The sequence below is a fragment of the Caretta caretta genome, chromosome 1, assembly GCF_965140235.1.
Source record: "Caretta caretta isolate rCarCar2 chromosome 1, rCarCar1.hap1, whole genome shotgun sequence".
In the NCBI taxonomy this organism is placed as follows: Eukaryota; Metazoa; Chordata; order Testudines; family Cheloniidae; genus Caretta; species Caretta caretta.
In genome coordinates, this window is record NC_134206.1 from 162992974 (window position 1) to 163013143 (window position 20170).

At 42.1% G+C, this 20170-nt stretch overlaps 1 protein-coding gene across 4 annotated transcripts in view; it reads right to left on the reverse strand.

Moving 5' to 3' along the window:
• Positions 1–20170, reverse strand: part of TTC3 (tetratricopeptide repeat domain 3) — a 132923-nt gene that overhangs the window by 81817 nt on the left and 30936 nt on the right. For all 4 annotated transcript variants that reach the window (XM_048866992.2, XM_048867002.2, XM_048867011.2 and 1 more), the window contains exons 11-15: positions 19307–19361; positions 18393–18555; positions 18218–18266; positions 16889–17012; positions 8719–8776 (exon numbers count right to left, since the gene is read on the reverse strand). In XM_048866992.2, the coding sequence (XP_048722949.2) occupies positions 8719–8776; positions 16889–17012; positions 18218–18266; positions 18393–18555; positions 19307–19361 (449 nt within the window). The remainder of the gene's footprint in view (positions 1–8718; positions 8777–16888; positions 17013–18217; positions 18267–18392; positions 18556–19306; positions 19362–20170) is intronic.

Genomic DNA, 20170 nt, shown 5'->3' on the forward strand with positions numbered 1-20170 from the left:
AACACCCTTGCCCCGCCTCTTCCCCAAGGCCCCGCTGACTACATTCCCCCTCCCTCGGTGGCTCGCTCTTCCCCACCCTCACTCACTTTCACTGGACTGGGGTAGGCGGTTAGGGTGTGGGAGGGGATGAGGGCTCTCAATGGGGGTGAAGGCTCCAGGGTGAGACCAGAAATGAAGGGTTCAGGATGCGGGAGGGGGCTCCGGGCTGGGGCAGGTAGTTGGGGTGCGGGAGGGGGTATGGGCTCTGGAATGGGGCTGGGGATTAGGGGTTTGAAGTGCAGGAGAGGACTCTGTCTTAGAGGGGGCTCAGGGCATGGGCTTACCTTGGGTGGCTCCCGGTCAGTGGTGCAAAGGCAAAGGTGCAAAAAGGAGTTGTGGGCGGGGGTCGCAAAGTTGCTGTAGGGGGAGTTACGGTACTGCTACCCTTACTTCTGCGCTGCTGCTGATGGTAGCACTGCCTTCAGAGCTGGGCAGCTGGAGAGCAGTGGCTGTTAGCTGGGATACCAGCTCTGAAGGCCCTCAGTCAGCAGCCACCACTCTCCGACCACTCAGATCTGAAGGCAAAAGCGCAGAAGTAAGGGTGGCATGGTATTGCTATCCTTATTTCTGTGCTGCTGCTGGCAGGCTGTTGCCTTTAGAGCTGGACACCTGGCCAACAGCCGCCACTCTCTGGCCACCCAGCTCTGAAGGCAACGCAGAAGTAAGGGTGGCAGTACTGCAACCCCCATGCAACTCCCTTTTGGATCAGGACCCTCAATTTGAAAAATTCTGTATAGCAGAGGGTAAAAGTACACAGAAGAACAGATTTCACGGTCCGTGATGCGTTTTTCATTGCCGTGAATTTGGTAGGGCCCTACATATCTGATACGGATGACAGAACTGTGGCGCCGAATTGGGAGTCTGTAGCCAAATTCCCCAAGATGTATTCACCAAAGGTATGAGCAGGTAGCTGTTTTGCAGATCTCTGATTAGGAATACCCTTGGAGAATGCAAGAGAATGAGAGAACGTCGGAGAATGGACCAGGAGACTGATCTCATGGAGTTCATATGTATTGACGATGGGGGCATTTCCTGACGCAATTGATAGAAGAGCTTGAAGCAGCCAGAGACCCACTTGGAGAGTTGCTGAGTTGAAACAGCTGCACCTTTTGATCTATCCACAAGGGAGAGGAATAGTCTCGGGGATTTTCTAAAGGCCTTTGCTCTGTCCCTTCTCACATTAACCGTATGGAGGATGGTCTCTGTTATCCATGTGTCATCATCATCATCATGATGTTCCTATTACGCCTTTGGTGTTTAGGGCAGTGACGAAGCTCCTCCACTCCTGTCTGTTCCTGGAAAGTCTTTCAATGGCTCCCCAGCTGTGCCCAAGGTTTTCAACTCAGCTTCCACAGCTCTTCACCATGTTGTTTTTGGGCAGCCTCATTTCCACTTGCCTTCAGGTGTCTGTCTTATTGCTACTCTGGTGATGGAATCAGTTTCCATCCAAAGCACATGACTGATCCATCTCCAGCGCCTCCTGGCAATGGTGGTGCTCAGATCCTCTTGGCTGCACTGTGTCAATAGATCTTGCTTTGAGACTGTTCTGGACCAAAAGGTAGGGAGGATTTTTCGGAGGCAGGTTGTATGGAATGAAGACAGTTTGGACATGTCATACTTCCTGATTCCCCAGCATTCTGCACTATAAAGTGCAGCTCTGATAAATCTTGAGTTTGCTTTTGGTGTTGTATTTTGATGATTTCCAGACTCTACTTAAGCTCCTGAAGGTGTTCCTGGCTTTACTGATTTTGTTCCGGATTTCCTGGCTTGTTCCACCGTCCTGGCTGATGGTGCTGCCCAAGAATGTGAATATTTCTACATTGGTGAGAACATAATCCTCTATCCATACTGGTGATGGTGAGGCAATATTAAAGGTCATGATATCTATCTTATTGCAGTTGATTTTCAGTCCAATTTGCTGGCTGAATGTGATGAGTCAAATTGTTTTTTCTTGTATATGGTGTTGGGTATGTGATAGGAGAGCGACATCATCTGCAAAGTTCAAGTCCTCAAGGGATGAGAGGAGTGTCCATTTAATGCCTCTGGCATGTCTTCTGTTGTACGCTGCATTACCTAGTCGATGGCAACGTTGAAGAGGATTGCAGATATGACACGCCCGTGACGTACTCCTGTTTTGAGTTCAAAACTGAGCTCACTGTAATCAACACTGCATGTAAAGTTGAAATAGAAGCTTTTGATGACGTTGATTATACGGAAAGGAATTTCATATGCCCGCAGAATGCACCATAGGTGGTTCTCTGAATGCTATCAAAAGCCTTCTCAAAGTCTATGAAATTTATGAAGAGTTGCCATTGTCATTCTAAGCACCGTTCTATTATGTTTCGCAGAGTGAAGATCTGGTCTGTGCATCCACGTCCTTTCAGAAAACCAGCTTGCTCTTTTCTGAGAACACTATCAACTGCCTCTGATATACGGTGGACTACGATCTTACACAATACTTTGCTTGGCACAGATAAAAGTGTGATACCACGCCAGTTATTACAATTACTGAGAGTTCCTTTCTTTGGTATCTTCACTATAACCCCATTGGTCCACTCATCTGTCACTTTTTCCCTTTCCCAGTCTGATGTAAATAGAGGGGCCAGGATAGGTCCTGCTAATTTAGGATTCACCTTGAACAATTCTGCATTCAAGTTATTCTTGCCAGAAGCTTTCCCATTTTTTAAGGATTTGATGGCTTGAATGATCTCTTCCTTAGTTGGGGTGGCTCTGTTGATATCAAGATCTTCTTCTGCCTCCTGGATGTTTGCTTCCTCTTTAGGTGGCTCCCTGTTCAGCAATTCTTTGAAATGCTCTGTCCAACGCTTTTCTTGTTCTTTTTCGGTTGTTAGTAGGTGTCCTTGTTTGTTTCTGATGAGAATGTTTGTTGGTGTCTGCATTTACCACTGATAAGCTGCGTCGTTTTGTAGATGGTTCCTTGCTCACCACGAGCAGCTGCATTCTCTGCTTGTGTTACCAGATCATCAAAATAATGCCGTTTGTCCGCTCTCACAAGGCGTTTGACCTACCGGTGTGCCTTGCTATACTGCTCGTGGTATTTGTCTTTTAGCTTCTGGGATTTTGTGTCTAAAACTTTTTTCTTCATCCGTGTGTTTAGGGTAAAATGTTTAGGGTAAAATGTTGGAAGCTGAATAAGTTGGTTCATGCGAAAAGCAGAAGACACTTTAGGGGTGAACTTCAGATGCAACTTGGGTGTGACCTTGTCCAGAAAAAATATCCTGAAAGGAGGTTGAGCCATCTGTTGGGGTGGTGCTGACGTAAGTCTGGTAACCTGAAGTCCTACATCTGCTAGAGGATTTGGGGAGCAGAGTTCTGTTAGCATCAGGCTGGGAAAACTGCTGAATTGTGACTATCGTTGGGGACTTGGGTAAACTGATGGTGGCCTTTGGTCAAATCATGTAAAAGAAAAAGTATACAAAGAACGACATGACATAGGTGTATGTTGCCCTGAAACATGGATGCCCCCGCAAGAGTCCCAGTGAGAAGTTAATAATTATCAGTAGTGTCAACCTCAAACAGTGGCCTGTTCTCAGTTGTCCCTCACAGAACTATCATAGGACAAATTAATTACATAATGCCAGCTAGGCATAATTTGAAGACATGTGGCACCTCTGTGCAAGATAGATATAAAGGCTAGAAAAGAAAGGCATCAGGAGGAGGGCAGGGCCGGATTAACTCTCCTGTGGGCCCGGGGCTATTAGATTTTGTGAGGCCCCTTTACACAAGTCTTTTTCCTGGGAGGTAGTTTGGTGCAGTAGGGGGCTGGGGCAGGGGATTGGGGTGTAGGAGAGGGTGTGGGGTTTAGGAGGCAGTTTGGGTGCAGAAGGGGGCTCCAGGCTGGGGCAGGGGTGCAGGAGAGGGTGCGAGGTGTAGGCTGCAGCTGGGAGGCGCTTACCACAGGCGGCTCCTGGCCAGCGGTGCAGCAGGGCTCAGGCTGCCTGCCTGCCTGCCATAGCCCCATGCTGCTCCCAGAAGTGGCTGGCTGCTAGCAAGTCTTTGTGGCCCCTGTAGGGAGATGGGCAGTGGGTCTCCGTGCGCTGCCCCCATAGCTCCCATTGGCCGGTTCTGGACGATTTCAAACACCCACTTGTCAGAGGTTATCTGTTCCCAGATGCTGTAAAATGGGGAGAGGCCATCTCTGAAAGGAGGAGAGGGATTTCCCAGTGTGTGGTAGTAGAGAGAGTGTTCTACGGCCACCTCGACCAACTCGTCAAAACTACCATTTTGATATTGATGGCTGTGACAAAGTCGTTTGTGGTCCTGACTGCTTCCGCTTAGGGAACCTCAGTTTCTTCCTTTGAGGTTCATAGGGCCTCTGTGATTGATACTGAGGCATATATTGCAATGAACAAGGCTTAAATTGTGGCTGAGGGCTATGCTTCCTCTTCTAGGCTGGAGTGTAAATTCCCAGTGAGCGGAGGGTCACCGAAGAACCCTTCTGTGTGTGAAGGGATGCATCCGTCTTCTCAGTGAACAGCCTCATTCTCTCACAGGAGAGGTCCTCCACTGTCTCCTGGAACTCTTTGGGGAAACCTGATGACTATAGCCACGAAGTCCTTCTCATAACCACTGCAGTGGAAATCAGGCACGCTGCCGTACCTGCTGCATCTAGAGCGGATTGGAGGAATGTCTTCGCTACCAGTTGGCCCTCTCTGATTATGGCCGAGAATTGGTCTTTATAAGAATCTGGCAGCTGTTCAATAAAAGAATTTAACTTCCCGTAATTCTGGTAGAACTTGGCCAATAAAAAGCCTGGTAGTTAGCCACCCATAACTGCAGAGAGGCAGATGAGTATGCTTTCCTGCCGAACAAGTATTTTCTGTCCCGCTCAGAAGGAGTGGACCTAGATTGGTACTGGAGGCCCCTAGAACTAACTGCGTCCACTATAATAGAGTTCAGAGGCAGGTGAGAAAACAGGAACTCTGTGCCCTTTGCCAACATAGTACTTTTTGTCCACCCACTTACACATTGGCAGTGCAGAGGCTGGGGTCTGCCATACGATTCTGGCAGGGTATGGAAGCACCTCATTCACAGGGAGCACACTTAGGCAGAGGTGGAAGTATGTAGAATATCTACCAGTTTGTGGTTCAGTCACCTCATGTAGCTGAATTTGTAGGGCTTCTGCAACACTCTGGGCCAATCCTGCAATGACTTGAAGTCATCCACCATGAAGTCATCATGAAGTCATCTGGATGGCGGAGGAGGCATCACCGCCTGATCAGGCGAGGAGAACGACACACAGGCTTGAAGGATGCCCTCTCTTTCTGCCTGAAGGCTCGATTTCCTCCATCAGTTGTACGGCAGGTTCCGTGGTCCTTGATGCTGCTGCTGAAGGAGGGTATCTCCTAGATTGCTGTATCACACTAGGACCCTGGAGGTTTTCTGTCTCTGGGCTGGTCCCAGTATGGCCACTGGGGGTAGCAGGCTGGCAGCTGATACCGGGGCTGCCCATACCATGGAGGTTGAGGGGCTGGCAGGCGGTATACCTGTTGTCTATGCTGGAGTTGAGGCCAGTATGGTGGGTATGAGGAGCACTGGAAAACCAGGTCCCCCTCTTGCTAACTCTTCAATTCCTCTGAGGAGAAGGGCAGTGCACGGCACGGAGAAGCCATCGATTCCAATGCCCTGGGGGAGCTCGGTACCAGGGCTCTGGTGCGGAGTATGGGTGAGTCCGGTACTTCAGATATGGAGAGGTCAGATGCACACCAGAATTCTGTCAGTGCAGGGAGCGTTGGTGCCAGTAGTTGTCATTGCTGATTGGCTTGTACTGATGGAGACAGCAACCTGGGCCTGACCAAATGGTCCGCCCGTGCCACGTGCACCAGTGTTGGTGCTGTTGACGTGACAATGTGGCCTTCCTAGGGTGGACTTTTTATGTTTTTCACACCCTCTTAGTAGCAGAGCTTCCTTGCCCATGCCATTGGGTCTTTGGGATGACTGACTTGCTCAGTCGGCTCAGTACCTTGAGAGCCTTGAGTAGTCAATCTACTCAGCATTGATGCCAATAGTATCAATGGTAAGGATGGAGCCGAGGAACATTTCCAGCTCAATCTGGGTTCGCTGTGGGGACTCAGACCTTTTCTTAAAGGTCTTGAGTGAGTGGCTCGTCTCCTTGGAATCACCTGCCTTTGACATAAAAGGTTGCAGTTATAGCTCTCACCGGGACTCCAGAGGTTGAAGGGCCGACTCTGTGAGCAGAAGTTTAAGCTTCAATTCTCTGTCCTTCTTGGACTTGGGTTTTAGCTGCTGGCATCAATCACACTTTTGTGGATTGTGCTGTTCCCCCAAGCAGCAAACGCATTGCAAGTGTCCCTCTGTTACCGGGATGGATTCCTCGCAGGTCGGACACTTCTTGAAGCCTGGAGAGTCAGGCATATCCTGACTGGTCCAGGAGGTCCCACGATTGACAGGAGGCAAACCCTTTCTTCTTTTCTTTTTCTTCTCTTCTTTTTCCCAGTTTTTTTTTTTTTTTTTGGCACGGCCAACTGAAAAACTGAAGGTACTTGAAGAAAAAAAAGCTTCAAGTGAGGCTAAATTTGCAAATCCATGGAGCATTAACGATCCATGAACAGACAGCTCTCAACTCCGTCTCTAGCCAGGAGTGGTTGAGAAGGAACTGAGAGGGAAATGCCCGTGCATGCTGGCTAGCCTCGTGGCAAGCGAGGAGCTACGTGGGCAGGATGGACTGCTATTGTAATTCTCCGATCGGCAGCACAGGGACGCACGCAAACCTATAGTGGAGCACACATAGGGACACTACTTAAAGAAGCAGCATGTATTTAACTTTTGCGTGGTCAGGCTACAGGGCCCTGTGCCTTGCAGGAACAAGCCCTCAGATTGTAAACACACACTTCACTCAGCAACCAGGAATGTCTGCAACTCTATATAACCATTTTAAACAAGAACAAGCTCTGAATGCAAAGAGTAACTCTCATGCCTCCTCAACCACTTACTACTGTTATCAGGAAATATCAACATTGTTAACTACATTTAGGAAAGGCAGACTCTTTTTGAAGAGGACTATTACATAACTCTTAAAATCTCCATCTTTGGCACAGAAACAGAAGCCCCACCCCCACACACCCCTGCGATGGGGATGATCCTCTATCAAGAGTTTTTGTTTTTTTTTGGTCCAAGAAACAAGTTCTTATCCAAAAATTGATGGAATCTATATGGAATGGATAGTGACGGCTAGTGTGTATGGGGTCAATAGCTAGAGAGCTATGTGATCTCTACACACTATATCCCTTGATTGTTTAACTTCTAATTTATACCAAATGGAAGCCAGATTTCCCCAAAATACATATAATTATAAGAGGAAACATTTCTAGACCTCAAAATAGCCAGCTACTGACAGTTATGTGAACATCCTCTATTCCTCAATTTCTCTACTTTTTCCTCCACCTATATGCAGTGTCTTTATTCCGACATTACTCTCCGTTTAGTAACCTGCCTCATTCCAATATACAGAAAAAAGAGTTTAGTGGAGCTATGCTTCAGTGTTTACAGTTACTTGCCACATAAAACAATGAACTGCATCGTACCTTTTTATATGGTCTAAACTAAAAAATAACTAAGGGTTGGGGGGGTAGGGTGGGGGGCATGGAAACCGCTATAGCTTTAAGTGCTTTTTCTCCCCGATTACAGTTTTTCTTTTTAAATATGTTGGGCTTTGATTTTGGCATTCATCAGTAAACTATGCATCTTGAAATCATTATGTATCTTAAAGTTATACATGCACACTAAGAAAAATGGTGCATTCTAATTTTGGACCAAACATTACAATGACAGCTGTACTGGGTCAGACCAAAGGTCCATCTAGCCCAATATCGTGTCTTCCAGCAGTGGCCAATGCCAGGTTTTCAGAGCAGTGGTTCTCAACCAGGGGTAAATGTATCCGTAGGGGTATGCAGATGTCTTCCAGGGGGTACGTCAACTCATCTAGATATTTGCCTAATTTTAGAACAGGCTACAGAAAAAGCACTACTGAAGTCCGTACAAACTAAAATTTCATACAGACAATGACTTGTTTATATTGCTCTATATATTATACACTGAAATGTATTTGTATTCCAATAGATGCATTTTATAATTATATGGTAAAAATGAAAAAGTAAGCAATTTTTCAGTAATAGTGTGCTGTGACACTTTTGTATTTTTATGTCTGATTTTATAAGCAAGTAGTTTTTAAGTGAGGTGAAACTTGGGAGTACACAAGACAAATCAGAATTCTGAAAAAGGTACAGTAGTCTGGAAAGGTTGAGAACCACTGCTTCAGAAGGAATGAACAGAACAGGTAATCACTAAGTGATCCATCTCCCGTCCAAAGGGATAGTCTAACCTGCTGCTATTGCCTGACTCATATATGTTGGTCTGTTTAGTTCCACTTTCAATTCCAAATGCATACTGATGAGTAAGATTTAATTAACAATGGATGAATAAAACAGGAAGGGGACAGCTGGATAAGAGAAGAGCAATATGACAATTGAAGGGGGGAAAACATAAGACAAATGACAGTTTACTGAGATTTTGGTATACAGTATTTTCAAGTCTGCTTGACTGTGACACAGTTATTTAAGAGGGGGAAAAAAGACACACCCCCTAAATTAAATTTCCATTACTTTTAAAGCTAACTCAGTCAATTAAAAATTAACTCACCTGATGGAAGTGCTGAAGACCAGTCTTTATTTTTTGCACTTATAGAATCAGTAGTCACCTAACAACAAATAAACAAACTTGATTTTTCACAGAAAACATATATTAGATAAATATGAAGTTCCAATGACATATTAGAACTATGTTTATGCTACAGATAATGATAAGTATTATCCGAATAAAATAAAATATTAAAAATAGTTTATGATATCAATAGTTAAAGAACTAAAATAGGGACAAATTTCTCTTAAAAAAAGTAAAATTAGAAGTGATCAACTTTGGTGAGTAAAAGGAACTCACTTATGTTCTCATTCACTGTAAATACATTAGACCAGGGGTCCTCAACGTGGTGCCTGCGGACGCAATGGCGCCCCCTGGGGCAGTTGTGTGCACCCGCAGGACACCGTGCCGCCAAAATGCTGCCTCCAAGCGCGGTCACCTGAGAACCGCCCGCTGAAGTGCAGCTGAGAACTCACTAATGTCAATGGGGCACCACATATCTACACAGTCAATTCATATGGAAGAGTTTGCAGGATCAGGACCTAAATATTTGTTCCAATATCATAACTTCCATCCAACCCTTCCATTCTACCAGTGAGCCAGCCTCAAAGCCCTGTTCATCTGTTTCTCCCACAAGTATCTCTATGACTTTCTTTGTCATGCTTTTCTTACTGTAGTCTGCCAGGCCACTAACCTCACTTCATCTAAGTACTGCTTCTTCTATGCCAACAAGAAGTGAATAAATAATGCCAATTTCTTTTTTTTTTTTTAAATAAAAAGCTCGATGGACAGACCATTGTGTGCACATTGCATAAGCAGCACAGTTGCATTATTGCACCACTTTAATCTTTGTCGTCTTTCTCATCTCTTCCTACCATCTGGCACTCCCACTTGCTATGTCACATCTAAAATTTAGACTGCAGTCTCTTTAAGGTAGCAACTGGGACTGGTCTCTGTCAACGAAACATGCAGCATACTTATGGGCAATCTAAAACAATAGCACAACACAAGCTTCTACCTTACATGGTTTGCTTTATTAGTACCGTATTTCAGCTAAATACCCACAAGAGCTACATCCAATCACAATGTATCAGGAAGAAGATATTTAGTCAAATTCTAATTTTGTCACCAATTTGGCAGGTATCACACCACCGTACTTTTGGTAGCTCAGATCTTCAGGGCTGTCTCTAAAATTCAAGACTTTTGGTAGTGCCACAGGCATAGATGTCATGATTGTATATAATACTGACAAGAGTTAAAAAATATAAAAAACTTTGTAAAAACATTTTCACTTGCTATGGGCAAACACTCCCCAACTCAAAACCACAAAAACAAAGAAAGCAAGGGTAAAGCCATACATCTATTCACATCAACTTCTCATACATACATATCCTCTCTGAAATCCCACACTATCTCTACTGTAAGCAAATCAAAAATTATCGAAGTCTCAAAGTGACATCCAGACAATCTTAACTCTGCCTCATGAAAGATGGCAATGATTCTGTGGAAGGATTCTCTTTTCTAGTTTGTGATTTTGTTTTGGGAGCCATTTGCCCTTTGGAACCTTCATCATTTTTAAGATTTTTGTTCTTGTTGTAATATTGAATGTTTACTAAATTTTGTTGCTATTAGTAAGGAGTGTTCTGTTTGTAGTATAATTGTTCACTGTATGCTAGGAATGCACAAGCACAGTAATTTTAGAGTGATATTGTATGCATGTGACATGTCACAGAGGACATAGGTAAGGTTGTGTAGGTACTACCTTGGCTGATAAGTGTTAATTTGCTTGGGGAAGAGTTGTTAAAAATGATAAGGTTGCTAAAAACAAATGCCCAAACTTAAAAGCACACATACAAAACAGTAAAATTTTAATAAAATCCTAATCTTTAAATTTCCCTGTTTGTTTGTTTAAATAAAACTGAAGATACTGTTAAGCTGTAGAGACCAATCAAAGTTAAACTGTCCACAAGGGGTCGTTCTGCTCCCCCCTTCACACCCTTAATCTCCTCACTGAAAGTTTAGGCTAGGGCAGCTGTCAGAACAGCACAGCTGTGCTCCTCTGTCTCTAATGTATCAGCTCCCCCACATTTTTCTGCCCACTCCAAGGCTTCTGGGATATTTAAGAGGGGGAAGGCAGAAGGGGAAACTGATCCCCAAGAGGCTGAGCAACACAGCTCCTAGATGCATTGCTCTGGCAGCAACCCCAGCCATCTAAGGGTCTCAGTATGACAACCCTCAGGCCAAGCCTCATAGTGGGGAGGGTGAGGATGAGGGGAAAGAGGGACTGGGGGTTGAATTTGTGGAGAGTAGATGAGATATCACAGGGAACACAAAGAGGGAGCCTAGATCATCCCTCCAATTTCCTCAATTACACTAATGTTCAGTAACCACAGTGTTTAAGAAACTCTTTCAACTTTGATTGGATTCTATAATCCACCTTATTCCACAGAGAAATTTCCAACTCTGCACATTAAACCAATATTGACCCCTTCTTCTAAGGAGAACAGTATGTTTTCTTCAAAAAGCCTTTCCAGGAAGCAAATAAATGTGAGCTCTTCACCTTCTACACTCATGCTTTTTTCCCTTCCCTGATATCCTTTACATTATACAAGTTGAAGACTTTTCTGCTTCAAATAGAGAGTCATGCTGTAATTTATATTCTTTTCAAACCTAAACCAGGAGGGCTATTTTTCAAACAACAGTGTTTCCAGGAATACATGTGATACTGTTCTATGCTTACTGAATATTAATGAGTGACCCTTTTGTTCTCATACTATGGAACGCTTATCAATTATAGTTCTTAAAGGAACTGAAATGTTGCCACCCCTCTCTCTCACACATACAAACGAGATGCTCACCATAAGCCCCCCCCCAAAATATTAAGTGTGCATGATAAGGCCAAATATTTGCACCCGCATAAGGTTAACTGTAGTTTAAATAAAACAAATAGATGACAGTTTAAAATATTATCCATCTACATTTTGCATGGATACAACTATACAATTTCCTAAGACATACCAAGTCTTTTAAATATTCTTTAAGCTACTGTTCAAAGTTTGTTACAGTAAGAGTTTATTGCAACACTGATAATCTGAAATAAGACAGTGTCTCCCTCCCATATCAAGCGATGGAAACTCCTCTTTTATACTAGTTCTTTAAATTCACACCATTTTTCTAGGATACCAAGTTTCAAAAGGCACTTGTTTCCTTTCTATAATGTATTACTGAAATTCAATTTCAAATTCATATTAATTTTATTATCTAAACTGCATTAAAATATTACCCCTTTTAATTCAGTAGTACAGAAAGTATTTATCAGTTTAAAGGAGACAGCGTATACTGACCTATTTTATGAAGATGTTCCTAGCTCAACAACAGGTGGCATGTTTTCACAAGAGGCAGTCTACCCACTAATACATAAGAACTGAAGCTTTAAAGTCCTCCTTGATTATCATACACATTGTAAAGAGAGTGGTCACTTTGGATGGGCTATTACCAGCAGGAGAGTGAGTTTGTGTGGGGGGGAGGGGCGGTGCGGAGGGTTAGAAAACCTGGATTTGTGCTGGAAATGGCCCAACTTGATTATCATACACATTGTAAGGAGAGTGATCACTTTAGATAAGCTATTACCAGCAGGAGAGTGGGGTGGGAGGAGGTATTGTTTCATGGTCTCTGTGTATATAATGTCTTCTGCAGTTTCCACAGTATGCATCCGATGAAGTGAGCTGTAGCTCACGAAAGCTTATGCTCAAATAAATTGGTTAGTCTCTAAGGTGCCACAAGTACTCCTTTTCTTTTTGCGAATACAGACTAACACGGCTGTTACTCTGAAACCTCCTTTCATCCTGTGTATCATACTTCCTCTTTTCAGTAAGAGCATTCCAATTAATTCATTGCTCAATCTTACTTTCTATTTTGCTACTCTGCTCTTCTGAGTCATCTACTGAGAAATGAAACCACATCAGTTTTGGTTCTAGCCAGACCTTGTTTTCACGTTGCTAGGCAGAATTTCTTTCACATTTACATAGCAGGTAAATGTCTTTTTACATTGCTGTAAGAGCCACATTATGAATCATCATGCCTCCATTAGTACGCAGCATAACTAACCTATTAATTTCTAGTAATTGATAATGCTAAACGGAGTCAGAAAGAGGCAGAAAAGTTGAATTTAAAAGGAAAGAATGCCTTCAGAGAGTGACAGCTTTTTGTTCAGTTTCATTCCATTTGAGCATACAGCTTTATCTTGGTCCTAGCCAGAGCTGAGCAAATAATGCCTTGTTTATCCCAGCCCTGTAGCCAGTGCTGTCATTCCAACAGTGTAAACACACTTTACACTAATGCAGGGGTCAACACCCTATGGCATGCATGCCAAAGGTGGCATGTGAGATGATTCTGAGTCCTAGGGGCTCTGCTTCCAGCCTGGGGTCCTGGATGCCGGCCCCCTGCCACCTGGGGTCCGGTCCGCTGGCCCTGGGTCCCGGCCACCAGTCCTGGTGGCTCTGTTGCCATCCTGGGGTCCCGGCCACCAGCCCAGGGCTCTGCTCCTGGCCTCGGCCCAGGGCTCTGCAGCTGCCCTCAGCTGTGACCCACTGGCCCCAGCCTGGGGCAGTGAGGGGTGCAGACAAGGCAAGAGGGGGCACAGCTCAGCACTCCCACCTTAAAAATTGTTCCAGCACCACTGTACTGGGATATTTTTAAGTCTTGATAAGCTGCTTACATCACTATCACGTCACGTGGAACAGGGCATTGCATTTGATGTTGTGCGTGCCATTTGTCACGATTTTTTTCCCCACTGTAAGTTGAGTGGTACATTTGACAAAATGTCAGCTCCTAAGAAAGCAAAGTTAGATGTCTGTTCATTTCAGCCTTCTTGGACAGATACATTTGGATTTATTCAAAAGAAGGACTGTGCTGTTTGTGCTTTCTGTTGGGAAAGTGTTGTTTGTCACACATCAAGTGTTAGATGACAATTTCAAACGAAGCAGACAAGACTGAATCAATCAAAAAGGCAGTAGCAGGATATGAGAAGCAAAGCAGTGTTTTTTAAATGCTTAAGTATAAGTAAAAATCAAGCCACAGAAGGAAGTTACAAGACTGCACAGTGCATTGCAAAAAACGGAAAGCTGTTTACAGATGGGAAATATATAAAAGAAGTTTTTCTCAGCAATTCGGAGGTTTTTTTCAATGATTTACCAAATAAAGATGCGTATCTAGAATAAAAGAACTGCCTGTTTCTGCCAGAACAGTTGAGACACGCATAAATGAAATGGCAGAAAACATTAACGGAAAGCAGAAAACTGCATTAAAAGACACAGCAGTGTTTAGTGTTGCAGTTGATGAGAGCATGGATATAAACGACTTTCCACATTTGGCAGTTGTTGCAAGATATTGTGCTTCCAATGAAACCCAAGAGGAACTTTGTTGCCTAAAATGCCTGCATGACACAACAAAGGGGGAAGATATAGCGGAAACTTTTGTAAACCATTTTGAAGAACGAGGAGTTGACATCGGAAAAATATTTTGTGTGACAACAGATGGTGCTCCTGCCATGGTCGGAAAAAAAAAGGGATTTGTAAAGTTACCTGAAGATCAAATTGGCCGCCCAACCCTCAAATTTCACTCTATCATCCATCAAGAAAACCTGTGTGCTAAAATTTCTAATTCAGAGCTTAATAATGTGATGAATACAGCGGTGCAAATTGTGAATGTCGTTGTTGCTTGATCTGCTTTGACTAACAGACCGTTTCAAGCACTGCTAGAAGAAATGGACAGTGCTCATAATGACATTCCACTTCACAGCAACATTTGGTGGCTAAGCCGTGGCAAGGTTTTGATGCGCTTTGTAAACTGTTTTGATGCAATCAAGGCCCTTTTGTCAGAAAAAGGACAAAACCACCTTTGGTGGATGATGACAAATGGCTGCGTAAGCTCATGTTTTTAACTGACATCACCACTCACCTAAACGAACTCAACCTCCGTCTCTAGGGTGCGGGGCAAATGGTTCTGGATCTTTATGAAAGGCATTTGTTGTAAAACTAGCAGTTTTTTCTCAGGATATTTGAACTACGACTTTCTGCTACTTCCAACACATAAAAGAGCTATCGACACATTGCACTGTCAGCGTCGATGAGATTGGAATGTACATGCAAGAACTGGAATTGGAATTTTCTGACAGATTGCAAGATTTCCAGTGATTTGGCCCAATGCTTTCTTTTCTAATTAAACCTGAGAAGTTCAATGAAAGCGACTTGGATTTGTCTATTTTCAGTGGATAGGTGTTGAAGATTTCGAAATGCAGCTCATTCAGTTAAAAAGCTCAGAATTGTGGGCATCAAAGTTTGGAGTTCTGTGGACTGCACTTAAAGCTACCGAGAGAGATCATGGGGCCTCTGTTCTGACCTGATGGATGTCCCTGCCAGTGAAATTTAACTGTTTGAAGAAAATTGCGTTCGCAATGCTTTCAGCATTTGGATCCACACACCTGTATGAACAGGTATTTTCACACATGAAATCTGTCCTCTGTCCCTCTCAGAGCCAGTTAAGAACTGATCACTCAGAAGCCTGCGTGCAGCTTAAAGTTCCAAGTACGTGCCAGACATTGGAAAACTCAGCAAGGAAAAGCAAGGGCAAGGGTAAGGATCACACTAAACTGATAAGATCTGCAATTTAATTTAAAATGAAGCTTCTTAAACATTTTAAAAACCTTATTTACTTTACATACAACAATAGTTTAATTATATATTATAGAGAGACCTTCTAAAAACATTAAAATGTAGTACTGGCACATGAAACCTTAAATTAGAGTGAATAAATGAAGGCTTGGCACACCACTTCAGAAAGGTTGCCGGCCCCTGTACTAGTGTAATATGATTTGTACCAGTCAAGAATACCCTTGTTGCAAGACAGGATAAACTGAACCTTTTCAAATCCCATCTACACTAGAGGTTTGTACTGAAACATCTACACTGCCATGTTTTTTCCCACTGAAGTATACCAGGCCTAAATTCTTAACAGAGATTTACTCTGCTTATACTCTAATAAATTTGTTAGTCTCTAAGGTGCCACAAGTACTCCTGTTTTTTTTCCTGCAACCATCATTATTTATTCCTATATGTTACTAAGGTATCGCTTTCCAGGGAATTTACAATACTTTCCAGTGATTTACATCTGAAGTCAATACTAGGTGTCCTGTTACAGATTGTTTTCAGTCTTTCCTATCTATTCTCTATCATTTATCTAATGTCTGGTCTTGTTGCTCAGGTACAAACAGTGTTGTTTCTAGTGATGTGAACTGGAATTTCCCATCTGAACTTCATTGCAAATCTGTCCCGATATTTGGTGTTTTACTGAAACCCCGAGCTCCTGGAATCACATTAAAGCATGAGAACCTCAGGTTTCATATTAAAAAGTTTCTGGTGTGAAATCCTGGCAAGACACCCACTGATTTCAGCTGGACCAGGAGTTTTACCCATAGCTTTTACGGTTGCGGAGAAGAGTTTAAAAATGTGACCTGAATGCACACTAAAAACTCAAACAGGACAGCAAATTTAAAAAAAAAAAACCTACTTTTTTGAATGTTTGAGGTTGGAAATACTGCATTTTTGTTCACTAAGCAGCCTACTGTTTGTGGCAGTAAGTAATGACTGGCCAAAATCCTGTGGCTGAAGGTTGGACTGTGCCAGGAGGCAAGTAGAGATGGTTTTCTGGCCACTGAGGCAATGTCAGTTAGGATTCTTTCTTCCAGTGAGCCCCAAACAATCCCTGTCTATTCCAGCTGGGAGTCTCTTCTCTTCCCCCAGCACCAAACTCCACCCCTGTCCAATCAATTTCCAACTATTCCTTCAAATCAGGAAAGAAAGGCAAGGCTGCACACAGTGTGCATCAGGGGAGAAATCTGCATGGAACTCAGTTTCATGATGCAGCAGGACAGATGAGCTGAATAAAGCTGCTAGCCCTTCAGGAGTGGATATGGTCACCTAATACTCATCAAAGTTGGTATAGTGAGTAATGAGCCAAGTTTTGTCAGCTCCAGTTTATCAGAGCTTCTGGGACAGTGTCTAAGGACTCAATAATACAAACTGTGTCTATCAAGGAAGTCCACAATTTTTATAAAGCACACGTTATTAACAGTAATTTCTAATCAGTAATAGTACAATTTAAAGATTAAAGTTACCTTGATATTGTGTTTTTGATGACAGCTGTGGTCTTTAGAGTCTGCTTGTATTTTCCTCCTTTCTTTGTCCATTTCTTTTGATTCTTGAGCATTGAATAAATCAGACCGTGAAGAACCACATTCTCTAAGGAAAATAAAATGATGTTTTCAGTGTTGGTAAGTCATATAGGCAATTCTTAAGACTATAGACTGTATATGTATTGCAAAAAAATCCCCATAAATAGATGGATCACAGATAGCTTAGACATATTTAAAGAGGTGGTCATGTAGCCAAGCTACCAAGCTCTCCAAAGTTCTTCAGACTACTGACCAGCAAGAAAAGAACTAAGTGGACAGCACCTCTAATCAAATAGCAAAGTGATGTTTTCTATAAAGAGCGTACATTTATACCGTTTCTGTCTACACATAAATCATACTCAATATGCTATAGCAAATGTTGTTTCTGCTGTACAGAAAAGGAGGTTATGGAGGGAATTTCTTCAGGTCACTAATTTTTACAGAAAACTGGTTTTAATTCTAGTTACTGCATTCTTTTTTATAATGGCACATGCCATAAAGCTTACAAGTGTAACAATAAAATCTAATGCATCTTTTAGAGAAAAAAGCTTAGTTTATAGGCATGCACTTTAACACAGCGAAATAAACAGTGACTAAGGTGGAGGGGGAACAAAAATACCTGAAGGGTCAAATCCTATATTTTTCTATATACAGAGCCAAAAGATACATTTGACTAGACTGGGATTGCCCAATAGATGTACATGTTAAACTTCAGTGATGCTAAAAATTAATCTATGATTATTACATGTGATGATTGGTGCTCAATTACTCCATATATCTAAGATTCAATATGGTTTTAACCCCTAGGGATTTTCTGTGGTTTAGCTGAATCTAAATCTAAACTTTTCATGCTTTAAATGGAACATATTTCCCAATCTGCTTCCCTAATAGCTACAGTACTGCAACAGAGATAGAAGGAAAGTTAGTTATGTTTTCAGGATTTTTTAGATTTACAATTTATAGCATGGGGAAACTAAAAAACTAAAGAAAACAATCTAGAGGTAGTAGTAGTCAGCACAAAACAACTGAAATACATTTTTTAATTACTTTGTTTCCTACACTCCTCCACAACTACCCCTCATTATGATTAATGGGCATTAGACACTGCTGGGTTCAGATACTTGCCTCTTTTCCCCTTATTTTTACTTGTTAGTGTATAACATAGTAATTCAAGCAAACTCTGTGCTCTGTACTATTTAAACAAACATTAAATTAACTTTAGATTAATTGAGTTAATTTTTATAAATAAAAATAAATCTGTCTTTAACTTACTTTTTCTCAAAAAATATTTTCTTTCTTCTGTTTTTACTCACTTTCAGACCTATAGAAATTTAACACAGAAAGCACTAATCCAGCAACTGAAAAATGTTAAGTCATTTGAAAGGAAAGTTGCAGTTTAAGGTACTTTATTGTATTCAGAAAATATCTTGAAGACAGAAAAAGCTACCTTTAATTTCGTCCATTTCCTTCCTTAACTTTGTGTTTTGCAGAATAAGATCCTTAACTCGCTCAGGAATATTCTTGCAGAGTTCCTGGGCTCTCTCATTAGCTTCCAGGGCCCATTCATGTTCTCCCAGCAACGAGAGCGCCTCACAGAAGCGATAATGACCCTAACGTGAATATCAATTTAAATTTTTTTTACAAAGTGATGATTCTTTCAAAAAAGAAAAATACTAACCTGTAGCTGAAAGAGTGTCTTAGTAGACTGAACAAGTTAAAGTTTTGACCTACTCAGTAACATACAAGTTACTGTCTGTTCTAGCCAACTGCTGAATGGCCAGTGTTACATAAGATTTGCCACATCAAAACAGACTAATGATCAATCAAGTCTAGTATCCCATCTCTGGCTTCAGAGAAAAGTGAAGATGCCTTTCCCTAAACCCCAATATCACTTTTGCACTTAAATATGGACAATTACACAATTGTTCAAGTCTTTTTAGACAAAACTTTGGGAATGAGACTTCGTTCACTGTTCTGCATATTTTATTATGAAGTGTTGTGCATATTCTAATGCTATGTAGCAACATAATACGTGTTTTATTTATCACAACAGTGTTTTTAAAATGTACAATATATTCTCTACCCTCCAGCCTCATGCATACAAAAACACCACCCAATAATATTTAAAAAAAAAAAAAAATCAATCTAAATTTTAATTTTTTTTTTTTTTTTTAAAGTTTACTCTGATTACTGAGCTGAGCTCCTGCCACTTCCATGAGAGCTAACTGGAGTGGAGAACACTCTGCATCTAAAAGGATTGTGCCCCTATATCAGACACTGGTATCTTGTATTTAGACCATTTGATGTATTTTTCTTTCTACTGTAAAGATAGAGTTGTTGCCAAATTTACATTAAACTAACCTTTGGCCAATTAGGCTTCAAAATAGTGGCCCTTTTTCCATCAACAAGAGCTTTCCTTTAAAAAAAAAACAAAAGGAAATATTTATTAGTATTGCAGTAGTACCTAGAGTTCAGGGCCCCACTGTGCAGGACGCTGTACAGATATAACAAAGAAAGAATTCCTGCACAAAACAATTTTTAATTTACGTGTAAGACTAGACAACAGGTGTTTATAACAAAAACTTATGGAGGGGGTCTAAAAAGGAATAATAGGACAATAGCTGTTAGCATAACAAGCACAGCATACCAGCTGCCTAACTATCAAGTTTTTTGTAGCCATCAACGCAGAGAGGAGTTGTAAGGAGGGATCTGAAAGTGGACAATAAGGTGGCCTTGTGGCAATCAAGACAGGCATCATTTGTGCATTAGACGCAGGGTTCAACTTCTCGATACCATGCAAAAGGATGCTAAAGGTGAAAACAAGTATTTTGATGCAGTGGAGAAGGGGTAAGACTATGAAGGGATGCAAAGATGGGTTGATGTGGTCAAAACAAGCCATCAAAATTGATTGTTACAGCAGCATTTTAAATGGCTGTAAGTGGGGCAAGACAGGATTTGTCAACACCAGAAAGGAGGATATTGCAGTGACTGAGATGCAAGATGAAAGAAGACCTGAATGAGAGATTTAGCTGTGTGGATAGAAAGGAAAGGCAGGAAGTAGCAGCAAGATTTAGGCATAGTTTGGATGTGAAGATCGAGACAGAGGGATGAGTCAAAGATGACACCCAAATTATGGTCTTGAGTGAAAGAGAAATTGAGTCTACGGTGACTAAAAGCGGGAGGGAAGGAGGCTTGTATGGGGGGAAATCATATTTTGGTTATGTT